Source organism: Pangasianodon hypophthalmus, chromosome 4 (genome assembly GCF_027358585.1).
Source record: "Pangasianodon hypophthalmus isolate fPanHyp1 chromosome 4, fPanHyp1.pri, whole genome shotgun sequence".
In the NCBI taxonomy this organism is placed as follows: Eukaryota; Metazoa; Chordata; class Actinopteri; order Siluriformes; family Pangasiidae; genus Pangasianodon; species Pangasianodon hypophthalmus.
In genome coordinates, this window is record NC_069713.1 from 8,632,162 (window position 1) to 8,646,058 (window position 13,897).

General features: G+C 38.3%; 1 protein-coding gene across 1 annotated transcript in view; it reads left to right on the top strand.

Annotated features, from left to right (window-relative positions):
- The window catches only part of cacna1eb (calcium channel, voltage-dependent, R type, alpha 1E subunit b), a 65,310-nt gene that overhangs the window by 35,487 nt on the left and 15,926 nt on the right, over positions 1–13,897 (top strand). The window contains exons 18-28 of the mRNA XM_053233639.1: positions 1,721–2,434; positions 3,648–3,919; positions 4,189–4,348; positions 4,446–4,575; positions 5,220–5,279; positions 5,382–5,488; positions 7,714–7,810; positions 8,888–9,048; positions 10,397–10,534; positions 12,250–12,451; positions 13,135–13,299. Coding sequence (XP_053089614.1) covers positions 1,721–2,434; positions 3,648–3,919; positions 4,189–4,348; positions 4,446–4,575; positions 5,220–5,279; positions 5,382–5,488; positions 7,714–7,810; positions 8,888–9,048; positions 10,397–10,534; positions 12,250–12,451; positions 13,135–13,299 — 2,206 coding nt within the window. The remainder of the gene's footprint in view (positions 1–1,720; positions 2,435–3,647; positions 3,920–4,188; positions 4,349–4,445; positions 4,576–5,219; positions 5,280–5,381; positions 5,489–7,713; positions 7,811–8,887; positions 9,049–10,396; positions 10,535–12,249; positions 12,452–13,134; positions 13,300–13,897) is intronic.

A 13,897-nucleotide genomic window follows, 5' to 3' on the forward strand; every position in this document is an offset into this window, starting at 1 on the left:
GGTAGGAATGATGCATGCTTGCCTGCTTGCACTCTTGCATGCTTGTTGCCTCTTTCCTCTTGAAATTCAGCGAAAAGACCAGTATCACTTTATTGTCTGGTCTGCTTAAACTGATGTCCAAATATTCCAATAGTTAAATTAAACGAAAAATGTCATGTGGAAAAATAAAACCTTACTAACATGATAATGATAAAGTTGTTGTGCAATTTTACAAACAGTGTTGACGTGCATCTTGGATGATGAAACCCGCAGAACAATTGGCCGACGCTTCCAGTAGAAACCTTTGCCTGGTGCATTCAGCACAGCTTGAAGGACTTAATGCCAAAATAATATGGTGCTGCCATTGTATTGTCTTGTCAGTTTATGGTTATGGAGTGACAAAGACCAAACCGTCACTGACGCTAAAGCACTAAGAACAGCTTTTTCATTATCTTGAAAGCTTAGTACATTGTTGCGAGGTATTTCAAGTTATTGCATAAGAAATGCCTCTAAGACTGCCTAGACAACCATGTGTCCACCGCCTTAACAACTCCTGAAAGCTTTTCTCCAGGGGAAATTCAATTTTTATGTCTTGAGTTTTCTCAATCTACGCAACCCACGGCATTTGGCAGAAAGCGTTGCGAGGTTCATCCATTCGAGAACTGAAGTTTTGTAAGAACTGGGAACAAGAACTACTGGCATTGAGAATGTGACACTGAAGTTTGGTCTTTTGAAAGCAGTAATAGGAAGGGAATGTAGGGGGAAAAAAAGCTATAATGTACAGTAAACATGTTCTGGAGTGCACTCTGTGTGAGAGAAAGTGCAGTGACATTTAGGCACCATTGCTTCAACAGGGATCCTAATGGATTTTTGGCTTCTGGCTTGGATTAAGTCATGCAGTCTGGCTGTATCTTTGGGTATTTTGAGGATCTGAGCCCATCCAGAAGCCAAAATCCAATAGGACAACTTCTGGGGGGAAAAAAATCTCACAAATGTTTGCAGTCAGCTTTAGATTGTGTAGACATCCAAAAATAATATCATGTACTGAGGTGGTACACCAACACACCAGATTAATAGCATGGTACATGGCTGGTTTGCTCACAGGAAGTGAGTACTGTTAGAAGTATCTTGTTTTTTAGCGCATATTATGGCAAGTATAGGTCATACCGAGCATGTCGTTAACGTCTTTAGCATTAACAGTATAGAAAAATTCTCCCTAGCAAAACAATTCAGCCATCTTTAATGATCCTGATTTGGTCTTTGTCATTCTGATTGTTTTGTCTGTCTGCTGTACAAATACACTAATGGCTTATTTCCAACCAATCATTCATTTGGTCACATGGACAACAAAAGAATGCGTATAAATGTGAGTAGCGCTGTCTCTCTATACCCCTTTTTACCTGTTCCACCTCCATCCTCCACGTTCATCTTTTTGTCTCATTTATTCCACGTATTCAACACACATGTGCAACTTTAATACACTGTTTCTGTTTTGAACTTTTTGTCCTTTTCATTTACTAGCAAATTGTTTCTAGGGTCTTTCTTTGTTTCATTTTTTTCCTCCCCTCGAATGCTCTTTTTTCCAGCAACTCTGAATTTCTCCAACCCAAACCAATAACCATTATTTTGAAACTTCTAATTTCTCAGATTTGATCAAACACACACTCCCCGCGAATGCTACTGTGATTGTGCACGTTAAAATAATAATTTTTGTGACTAAGTCTGTGTTTTGTGGAAGCAGACGGAGGCGCAGGCCGTATCTCTACAGAAAACGAGCCATCCATAGAGGCAGGCCGAACCCAGCCGAGGCAGAGGAAGAGACGGTGGGGGCGAAAACCAGTGAGGAGCAGCCTTCTAATGCCTTTGCCAACCGACGTGACAGACGCAACAAGATCAAGATGTCTGTGTGGGAGCAACGTGCCAACCAGCTGCGCAGACGGCGTCAGATGGCGAGTCGCGAGGTTCTGTTTGACAGCCCCACTGAGGACCCTATGGGCACACCGATGAGTGGCCACCACCAGACGCACACCACAGTCCCCTCTGCTGAAGCCAGTCCAGCACACCTGCCCGAGTCACCAATGTCAGTCGTGATGCCTTTACCTGAACCACCCATGTCTATCTCGATCCCACTCCCTGAACCGCCTGAATCTGAGCCCGTGTCTCTAATGGGCTCTGGGATGGAGGACAGACCCTCAGGCACCGTCCATCGCTCCAATACGGACAGGAGGCACCGGGTGGCACGAAAGTTCCGGGCTGCTGCGGCAGCAGGCGTCGTGCAGGGTGGCCGACACCGGAGACACAGGCATCGTGAGTCCAGGACAGAGATTAAAAACACAGATGAGGAACAGTTTCAGGAAGGAGGAGATGACGGAGAGGCTTCCCAGTCCAGACAGAGCTTGCTGATGGATGAGACTGACCCGATTATGTCCCATCAACCTGACGAGGAACAGCAAAGGTACAATGCTGTCTAGTTAATCACCCTAGACATGGTGTAATGTCGAGCATAATGTCTAGCCTGTGATTTCAGCATAATTCATCTTTACTAAGCAGTTTATCCTGGCAGGGTTTTGGTGGATCCTGAGCCTACCCATGATATGAGGCAGGAATACACCCTGGATGAGATGCCATGCTCACACATATTCACACATAATTTAGTGCAACCAATCCACCACCACTATGTACAGTATTGTGAGGTAGGAAGAAACTAGAAATGTGGAGTGAACTCACACGGACACAGGGATCCCATTAGGAACCCCACACAGACAGTAACCCAAGCTCAGGGCCTTTCACTCTTTTTATTTACTGTAGGCTTTGGTCAAAAATTGTTGTCAAAGTCCACAATCATCACAGGCAAACTGCAGTCATTATCCAAAAGAGACAAGAAAAGGTCAAACTCCAGGAGAAACTGAGAAATCAAGGAGAAGGTCAAGAGAACAAGGAGACCAGAGAAAAACAAGACAAATAGCTTAGAATTGTAGTAGTAATACTTGTGAGACCCAACAGGCACAACAGATTACCATGAGACAGATTAATAATTGCAATCAGGGGAGAAGAAGTTTGGACTATGGAAAGGTTGTAAGACTATCTCTAGCCTTGTAGCTAGTCTCTGGTCTGATGAGCTGCCTTCAGGTAAATCATTTACAAAAATGTATGTGATTGGATAAACTGTAAGAGAGGGTCTGCTACAGAAACTGAGCTGGTTCATGTTTAGAAAACTATTTTTTATATGGCTATTTTTTAATATGTTGATTGGTTCACCAGTTGAGGATCCCTGGTCTAGAAGATGAGGTGGTACTTTAAAACTGAGGATCAGAGTGATTCAGTTTGTAGAGGTGGGACAGAGATAGGAACTGTATCTGAGACAGGGAATAGGACTGGATCAGGAGCTAAGATGGGGTCAGGACCAGGCCTCGAGTTCAAGAACAATGGGAACCAAGAGGAAACCCCGGAAGCACAGGGAGAACATGCAAACTCTGCAAACACAGGGCGGAGACAGGAATCGAACCCCCAACCCTGGAGTTATCCACTATGCCACCATGCCCCCTGTTACTTCATATGATTTACCAATATCAATCATATAAATCATTGAAAAATTTCATATACACTTCCATTTGTTTGTCCTCTGTGGCTTCCATCATTCTTTTCACACCTATGATGGTCTTTTTCAGGGACAGTGTGTGTGAGGTTTCAGTGAGATCTGATGTGGCTGAGGGCGAGTCTGGTCTTCAGTGCACTTGCACAGCTCTGAGCGAAGATAGAGAGGCCGAGTCCTGCCTGCAGCACCGGGAAGAAAATACGCCAGAGCTTAATTACCTCTCAGGGGAAGCCATCGATAACGAGAACAATGCCTGCTATTTAAACCAGGGGGAGTCGATGACGGAAGCGAGCATTATGAGAGAGATGTCTGCCCAGCCTCTTTTAGAGTTAACGCCAATGACTGGTAAAGTAAACGGCTACGTCATCTTTACCGTCATTAACTATGCTGTTCATTTAGTAATATAAATTCATTATTTGATTTAAATTCTCATGCAAAGAGCCACTGATCCGTAATTCAACCAGTACACATTTAATTACGTTGATATATTTATTCAATTCTATATCTTTTTCCACTGTAACACTAAACCTAGCATAAACACTAACACTTTGTTTTATATGTCTGCTGGATGGAGTAGCATACTGTCCATGACTCAGATCTATGATCTATTGTAGTCAGCTTTAAGGATGTGGAAGCTTCTCACTCAGAAAAGACCGGTAGGGACGACGATGATGATGATGATGATGATGATGATGACATGGATGAAGATGCCCAAACAAAAGTCGCCAAACCTGAGGCACCCGATAGCATGTTCATTTTCAAGAGCAAAAACCCGTAAGCTTGAAGCCGAGTACAAAGTATTATACATCATTTTGGAGCCAAATTATAACGAAACTAAACATTGAGTGAATCTTGTTCATCCTAACTGTAGGATCCGCAGAATTTGCCACTATGTAGTGACACTACGCTACTTCGAGATGACCATTCTTCTTGTGATCGTGGCTAGCAGCATTGCTCTGGCCGCAGAGGACCCCGTGTGCACCAACTCTGAGCGCAACCGGGTAACAAATTTAACCTTTTAACCCTTTATTCTTCAGGATCTCAACCTGTCTTGTTGAAACTCTAACTACATAAACAACGCACCTTTTCCTCTCACCCTGGCTAAAGAGTCACTTGAACTTGAAGAATCATAATTCATATGAAATTTATGCGTTATGTTTCATATCTTTCTCACATGTAGTGCATGTGTTTTTAATTTTGTGATTTTTACACGATTCATTTATTTTAACTTGGGATTTTTGCAATTCATTTATTTTAACATTGGAGTATTTTCAGATGATTAAGATGGTTTTTACATGAGTTTTTCCACATAATTCATTTATTTTCATGATTCATTTATTTTCACATGTACTTTTTTTCACATGATTCATTTATAAACATGATTTTTTAATAGATTAATTTATTTTCACATGATTTTATGATTTATTAATTTTTACATTAATAATTTATTTTCACATGCCATCTTTTACATGATTCATTTATTTTCACATGTGATTTTTACATGATTCAGTTATTTTCACATGTTCGTTTGTCACATGTTCATCTTTGTAGTTTTTTTGTCAATAGAAAATTATGCCACAGAAGGCACTGGGGGAAAAAAAACATTGTCCATCTGGTTTCATTGTTGAATTTTCTCTTCTTACAGGTTCTTCGTTACTTCGATTACGTTTTCACGGGTGTGTTTACATTTGAAATGATCATAAAGGTATGTAATCTGCTGTAGAATTTTACTACACTTCCTGCTTACCAAGTGTGTCCTAATATCATATTGAAAATATTTCATTTATTCGGCCTTCCTGTTTGTTAGATGATCGACCAGGGCCTCATTCTGCACGACGGCTCATATTTCCGAGACTTGTGGAACATCCTGGACTTCATCGTGGTGGTTGGAGCTCTCATCGCCTTTGCTCTTACGTGAGTGATTTCCCTGTAGCTCACTGCCTTTTCATTGGGTTATTTAATTGGATTAATAATGAAAACGATTATAACCACATTTTACAATCTGTTGGAACTATAGCCAGTAAACACAGCAAAACCTAAATTTGTTCAAGAATTGAAGATTGTTTAAAAAAAAAAAATTTTATATAACTCCTCATTTGTTTCACAAGGTTAAATGGCTTTCATAATATTTGTAATTTTCAATCTTTCACTTTGGTGTCAATTTCGGTTATTACAATGACCTAGCATTCACTCTTTCAAAGGTCATGAGTAGTTATTGATATAGAATATAATTGTTTTATGTGGCACTGCAGTGTTTCTCTGTTTTTAATCTCGTTCTTGCTGTAAATGTTTTTTTCTCTGTCATCCCTCTTTCTCTCTGTTTTCTCTGTGGACTGTGTCATTGTGGCTGCCAGGAATGTTATGGGGTAAAGCCACACACTTCTCATTCATATTGTTTAAACAGATGCATTATTTATGTCAGTAACGTTCCTGTGTGCAGCTTTTGTGGAGTGTTTTGTCAGTTAAATGCTTTTTACAGAGTTCGGTGTTTATCAAAGTTGTAATATGTACACTATATTCAACTTGTTTACGTAATTTTCTGTTGAAAATTCAATTGTGATGTTATAGTAGTACACAAGATCTGAGCGTATGATGTGCTACTCTGGCTGAATTTCCCAGGATGCACCACGTCTTTATGGCATCCCAAAAAAATGAAGTGAAGAATGCAACATTGATTTCCATTTCAGCTCTTCATGTCTGAATTTATTACTGTGTAAATTTAAATATTAATGAGAAATAGTGTAGCAGTGTGATATAATTCCAAGGTAACTGGGTCCACAAGTAAATTCAAATGGCAGTGTAGTATGCCAGTGATAATTTATAGCATACTATGTAATATATTACTGTAAAGTGTGTATACTCAGCGTGGGCTTTATTTGGCCACATCCAAGAATCATAGTCAGTACCCTAGCAGGGGTCAATACATAGGCAAGCAGCATTAAATGAGGATAATCCAAAATCAATAAAAATAAAATAGTCAAGAGTCAGAAAACCAAAATAAATGTGCAACGGAAAATAAGGCTCAGAACTGCATGATCCAGTTGGCAAGACTTCGCAAGGATACAGAGACACAACATCGAATAAATGAACAAACCAAGCAAGGACTTAACATGGAACAGGTGCACACATTTGAGGAGCAAACCAATGACATAACAGGGGCAGAGACATGAAAAACATAATCAGTAGCACTTGCAGAACAAAACAATACAAAAGCAGTGTTTGCCATGCAGGGAAAACTGTAATTTTAAGTTTTTCTGACATGGAAATGTCTTTAGGACAGAGTAATTTGTGCTTAGCTGTTTCTTAGTAACATGACAAACTGCATTTTTATCTCATTAATGTCAAGAAAGTGAAAAAAGAGAGGCTGGTGAGGGGACGTCTGTTTATAGCTGCTATAATGTAAGTGATAACAAGAACTAACTTGTTTTGAATGCAATCCACAACATTAAATGTAACTATAAATGTATAAAAATTATGACGTTATTTAATAAATAAAAACCAAAAAAAAACATGGAACAGAAAATAAGGCTCCGAACTGCGCAATACAATTGGCAAGACTTCGCAAGGATACTAAGACACAGCAGGGAATAAACAGAAAAACTAGTCAAGGACTTAACACAGAACAGGCGCACACATTTGGGGAACAAACCAATGACATGACAGGGACGGAGACAGGATCAAAACCAAAAAAAAAATACATATGGCCATACAAAAACAAAAGCACATGGAGGACACAGAACAAATGTAAGCAGAGTCGCACGCTACTATGATGAATAGTATGCAGTATACTTTATTTAAGTGGAGCAGGTGGGATATCAGTATTGGGTCATAGCCATCTCCTGCAGTTTTTTGGTGTTGTAACTTAACATCCACTTTAACTATAGATTTTGTAAGCAAAAACAACGTATAGTCTTATATTTCATAGCTTATTTGCTTATTATTTAATTAATACACATACATATCTTGGAAAAATGTGTCCATTATTATGATCTGTAAAAGATAAAAGATGAGAACTCTGGGTTATAACCCTATACAGTATCCTTTTTTGGTACGTACCGAGGGTATATTATGTCTGTGAGTTTCTGAGTTTCATGTTTCAGTCCATTTTGTCTGACTAATGTGAGTTTTTTCAATCACAGAAACAACAAAGGCAGAGACATCAAGACTATTAAGTCTCTGCGAGTGCTGAGAGTTCTCCGGCCTCTCAAGACCATCAAAAGGCTCCCAAAGCTGAAGGTACTAGTTTGACTCAGCCAAGGATTAGTTTGAGTGTTTTCCACTACACATTTAAAAACTTGAACAGTCACAATGACTAAAGCAAAAAGCATCTGCTTCATCATTCCCGCTCTCAGTGACAGTATTATTAAATCCAGCATTGACAAAAGTGCTTGAATTTTACATTATTGCATTGTCTTATGGACAGCTTGGTTAACCAGCTTATATTTGCGTTGACAAAAACACTGAATAAAAGGCTTGTTGATCTCAAATATACAGTCTAAATTATTGGCACCATCTGAGAAAATAGATCAAATATTAAATGAAATATTAAATATAATTGCATGCTTCTACATTTTCACTCAAACTATTTTCACAAAAATAGAACTTCTCAGATCTTTTCTAAATGATAGCTGTGTTTTTTCCCATATATTGAACAACTTGTGATTTCTCTAAATAATATTTTACATTTAAATCTATTTATTTGGCACACACTTTCATCCAAAGCAACTTTGAGCTATGCAGTTGAGGATTGATTGTCTCACTCACAACCACCTGTTGAGTAGCCCAAAGCCTTAACAGCTAAGTCCTTTGAATTTAAAATAAATCCGAACAAATAGTCATCTTTAAAAAAAAAAAAAAAGAATTACATTTTATTGCATTAAAATAAGGTTCAAGTTCAAAATATCAGTTATTGCATGTTATTTGTATTATACTATATATTCATTTTTATCAAGGGTGCCAATAATTCTGGATCTGCCTGGAAACATGTGATGTCAGGAAATAAAACAGTGTTATCATACAGTAAGGCGACTGTATAACCTGTCAGCAATAAATAGTTCCACTAGTCCCGTTCCAGCAGTTCCTACTGGTACAGAACCTAGAATGGCTTCCACCTGTTCCAACCCATACAACTTCTGGTCTGGAAAAAAAAACTATTCTAGTGCCAAGCTTTAGCACCTTGGCCTTGAGGTTCATTCTGCTGTGTATTTTTGGACTTTTATCTGAATTAAACAGCAGAAATGATTGAAATGTCATAGTTACATAGATACACGTTGTGTTCCAGTGAGTTTTAAGGGGTTTTTTTTGTGCACGCAGGCCGTGTTCGATTGTGTGGTGACGTCCCTGAAGAACGTCTTCAACATCCTCATCGTCTACAAGCTCTTCATGTTCATCTTTGCCGTCATCGCAGTTCAGCTGTTTAAAGGAAAGTTCTTCTACTGTACAGACGGCTCAATGGGCACACAGAGAGAATGCCAGTGAGTTCCACACACACACACACACACACACACACACACTGACATAATTATTAATGAATGTAAACCTAACCCTAACTTTAAGTTTTCCTCATGGCCACCAGCTGAATGTCCCCACAAGGTCAAAACTGTCAGACATTCCTATATAAAAACATGTCCACACACACACACACACACACACACATAAATATATACTTTCGTGTAAAGCTAATAGTATCACACCTTAGCATGTAAACATTGTAAGAAATCTTGCACAGAGTCAAACATTCTCCAAAATGCCTTTATTAGGTTTATTTGCAAACTCCTCCAAAAAGAGTTCTTAATGTTTATAGAAAAAGTAAATATCATTAAAACTATAACATAAGATTCATACCAAAGAGTGAAAATTCAACATATTCAAACAGTATTTAAATCCAGGAACGATAGGTCTGGCGGTCAAAAGATTCTCGCCCTACAGCTACCGCTTCTGGTCCATCTGCTCAGAAAGTAAGAGAGACCCCCGTGTGACAGACGCACTCATCCTACACACACTCACACACACACACACAGACACAGACACTTTTGCTCTCTCTCAACAGTCTACCCCGTCACCATAATGTATAGACACTTCTACCATCTGTATGAAATATAAATAAGCTTTGCATTTGCATAAAACTTTATCTAGCTTTTAGAGGCTGAGTTAGCCTTAGTAAGGAACGTATTATATAAGGAATAAAACAAAATGGTGTGGTGTGAATGCGGCCCAAGTTACTGTTACCACCTGTAAGTTAATTATTTTTCAAATAACAGCACATCCTGAACTGTTTTCTTCATCTTATACCACAGCAATTTGCCAATTGCAATTTTTTTATTAATTACAGAACAACCTGCCATAGTTTTTATTTATAGTTATCTATATTCTGTATACGTCTGACTGTTACAAAGTGCTTACACTGGAGACTCCTTCCAAAAATGTGAAATAAACATCTCTTCACAGAAAACATCACTATATCAATGACTATACATGTTTTCAGTTTGTTTATGAGGCACGTCAGCCTTTCAAGTTGTTACCATAGAAAGATATAAATGTTGTAGCCGGGACTACTGTTAAGCCGCTGTTACAGAAAATTAATCAACAGCTTCTGACCAATCAGAATGAAGAATTCAACAGCACTGTGGTATAGTGTAAATCAGTTCATGTCACGATAGTATATACGCCTCTTACACCATGAACATATATGCATATATGTACATATAGCACATGTATATGTACATTCATGCAAGACTTAATATTAGAATAAAATATCAAAAATAACATATTCAATAAACTGGAGTGTAACTGTTACGCCATTATGGCCCTGTGTGTGTTCAGAGGCTACTACATCGATTACGGGAGAGACAGGAAGGAGGTGAAGAAGCGGGAGTGGAAGAGACACGAGTTCCACTATGATAACGTGATGTGGGCGCTGCTCACGCTCTTCACCGTGTCCACAGGAGAAGGCTGGCCGCAGTACGTATACACTCACTCCACCCACCAGCTCTAGCTCGCGCTCATCTCCTATCTACAAAATCAGCTTTACAGCAGAAGAAAGCAACATTCTGGGCGTTCTGCCATCGTGGTCTCATCATCCTGAACCCTCAAGATGTTTGGAGTTGATTTTTTTTTCTTTTCGCAGATCCAGGGAATAAGATGAATAATCTGCTTTCACGATTAATAAAAAAAATAGTCAAATATTGTGGGTGACAGTTTACTTTGTCTTCATAAGGCGGTCATAACTCTTACATAAGCCTTCATGACAACTGGCATAAACATACACAAGCATTTAGAGATACTTATTCCAAGACTACACCAAGACACCGACTACAACTCAGTCAAGCGGCATATGCTTATACTGTATATTTGTAGCCTGTTGGAATAAGTCTATAAATGTTTGTGTAGATTTATGTCAGTTATCATGTGGGTGTTATGTAGCCTTATGCTACCTTTAGGTAAAGTGTTACCTCATTTTGGGCCTGCATTAGTGTTGTTCTAAATGTTACGTCAATATCTATTGATATACTGGAAAGTTATGTGTATTCAGAGTTGGGTTACGCACAGGTCGATTTTCTGGCTTCTTAAGATAAGCTATGTCTCTGATTAAGATATTGTCTCCTCCCATGCGGAAAAAAAAACTTTTTCATGGACTCTAAACAGATAATACCATTAATGAATGAATAGTGTCATATTTATGGACTAAATATTGGCCATAAATGGCATTTCATAATATTTTTGAGTGTATTTACAACCCAAGATGTAAATTACAGCGTGACTCATTATCACGTATAACTGAGACATGCTGCTGTTTCACTAAAACTCCACCCCACTTTTTCCAGAGTTACTGTATGTCTGAGGACTGAATACTGATTTGCATAATTTCAGTATTAAATCTTCACTAGACGTGTTTAGTACAAATCTGACTATGGCCATTCGTTAGGAGGCTTTCTTCAACAGCAGAGATATGAAGTGTATTTTCTTTTTAGTTAATTAGCACAAATTCGCTCCATTTTTTTGACTAATTAAAACTGTGTGTTCTGTTCAGGGCAATTAAAAATTATTTTTTCAACATGATGCTTTATTTTCTTACCTTTGTTTCTCTACTGAACATTCATTTATTTCTAAACACTATTTATATATTTAAATAGTTACAATTTTATTTATATATTTAAATAATGTAATACTTAAAATGTAATACTATTTACAAAGGTTGTGTTCAGCTTGTTTTGTAATTTTGCAATTATTATTGGAATGCTGGATATTGGAATTATTGGAATACAAACATTTAATATGACTGGGGTTTATAAATCATCTTAAAATGTTTTTTTAGTGACTTTTCTATTATCTCCGTCGCTTACTGTATTTACACTCACACCTGCACACACACTCACCCCCCCACACACACACACGCACCTACCACCAGAATCCTCGAGTATGGGAAGAGGTTTTTGGGGTTCCGTTTCCATCATAATGTTTTATATTGATTATCATTAAAATGAGGAAACAATAGATTTGAATATAATTTGAATATAAAAGTAACAGTTTTATTGCTATAAAATCTGACAATTTGCAACATAATGAACAGATCACAAGTGGAATTAACTGCAATAATTATATATGTGTTAGTGCATGCACAGTAAATTTAAGTCACATCGTGAACTGTGTACGAGGATGTTTGTGTGCTGCTTCAGGGTTCTCCAGCACTCAGTAGACGTGACCGAGGAAGATCACGGCCCGAGCCGAGGCAACCGCATGGAGATGTCCATCTTCTACGTCGTGTACTTTGTAGTCTTCCCCTTCTTCTTTGTCAACATCTTCGTTGCCCTCATCATCATCACATTCCAGGAGCAAGGGGACAAAATGATGGAGGAGTGTAACCTGGAGAAAAATGAGGTGAGCTTTCGTATCAAACCAGAGAGCCAGAAAGACAAAGGGTCGTTCAGACACTTCAACTCTAATCCTAACACTCGTCCTCTGATTAGTGAGTGTGCTGTATGACTAATTGTGTATATGACTAATATGTGCTAATTGTTCTCGATAGCTGCAGCAAGATCAGATCTCAGAGATTCCTGTTCTAAATGTATGAATGTAAAATAACAGTGTGCAGCCATGAGTGTAAAGATAAATGTGAACGAAAACCTTTTCAAGTGGGCTAAGTGGGCGGGGCTTAAAGCCTACTCCGAGTTGCTAAGTTTCAGATAATGCAATCGGACATGAAGACACATGAGTAGACAAAAATGCTGAAAGATTTTTGTTGAGTTTTGACATTTTTTTTATTACTACAGTGTAAGAAAAGACATGTTAATGATTGATCAAATTCATTATTTCTACCTGTAGTGTTCCTCTTTAAGTTGGATAAAAAAAATATAAAATCTTTGGACCCTTGAGCAAGAACCTTACCTCTCAACCACTCCATTTCATCATTTCAATTGTATTTTGTTGTAACTGAAATCGCTTTGAATAAAAACACGTCAAATGAACATATATCATGTAAAACGCACTAGCAAAGCAATATTGCACTAAAACGTTTGTGTTTGTTCTGCTTTTTCATCTCATTTCCTCCCTGACTGTTTCAGAGAGCCTGCATAGACTTTGCTATCAGTGCAAAGCCTTTTACACGTTACATGCCCCAAAACCGACAGACTCTTCAGTACCGACTGTGGCACTTTGTCGTCTCGCCGTCGTTTGAGTACACAGTCCTGGTCATGATCGCGCTCAACACTGTGGTCCTCATGATGAAGGTAACTACATTGCTATTCTGCAACATCGTCCTGTAAAAGCCACAGTATCGGGTAGTCTTTAGCAAATCAAACTGATTGCTAATAGGCGTAGCTTAGAAGTGGCATTGAACGGGACAAAAATTCATACAGTGTTCAAGAACTTTTTTTTTTTTTTAATAAGCTGTCTATATAGCCATCAGTGATTTAGCTGTATTTGTGCCACAACTGTGGTGAATTCAATTCACAAGTTACATCAATAATCACATGGGGAAAGTTTTGTGTATTCAGACTCATGTTACGCTGTGCTTAGGTACATTTTCTGAATAAAATGACCTGTGTGCAGTTCACACCTACTAGTATAGCAGATTTTTCTTGTGCTGTCTCAGCTCAGTTCAGGTATATAAAATGTCTAAAGCTTTTTTTTCTCCATGTTTCCTAATTCAGGGATCTTTTTGGGGAATTTTTGAATAGAAGTATTTTAGGAATTTGGGAATTATTTTTAGGAATTTTTCAAGTAAATAAAAAAAACAGTTGCCTTAAAGCCTGAAAAAACAGGGTATACAAAAAACTACTGTTACTTTACTTCTATATGTAGCAATTCCTTTTTTCCAAAGACCCA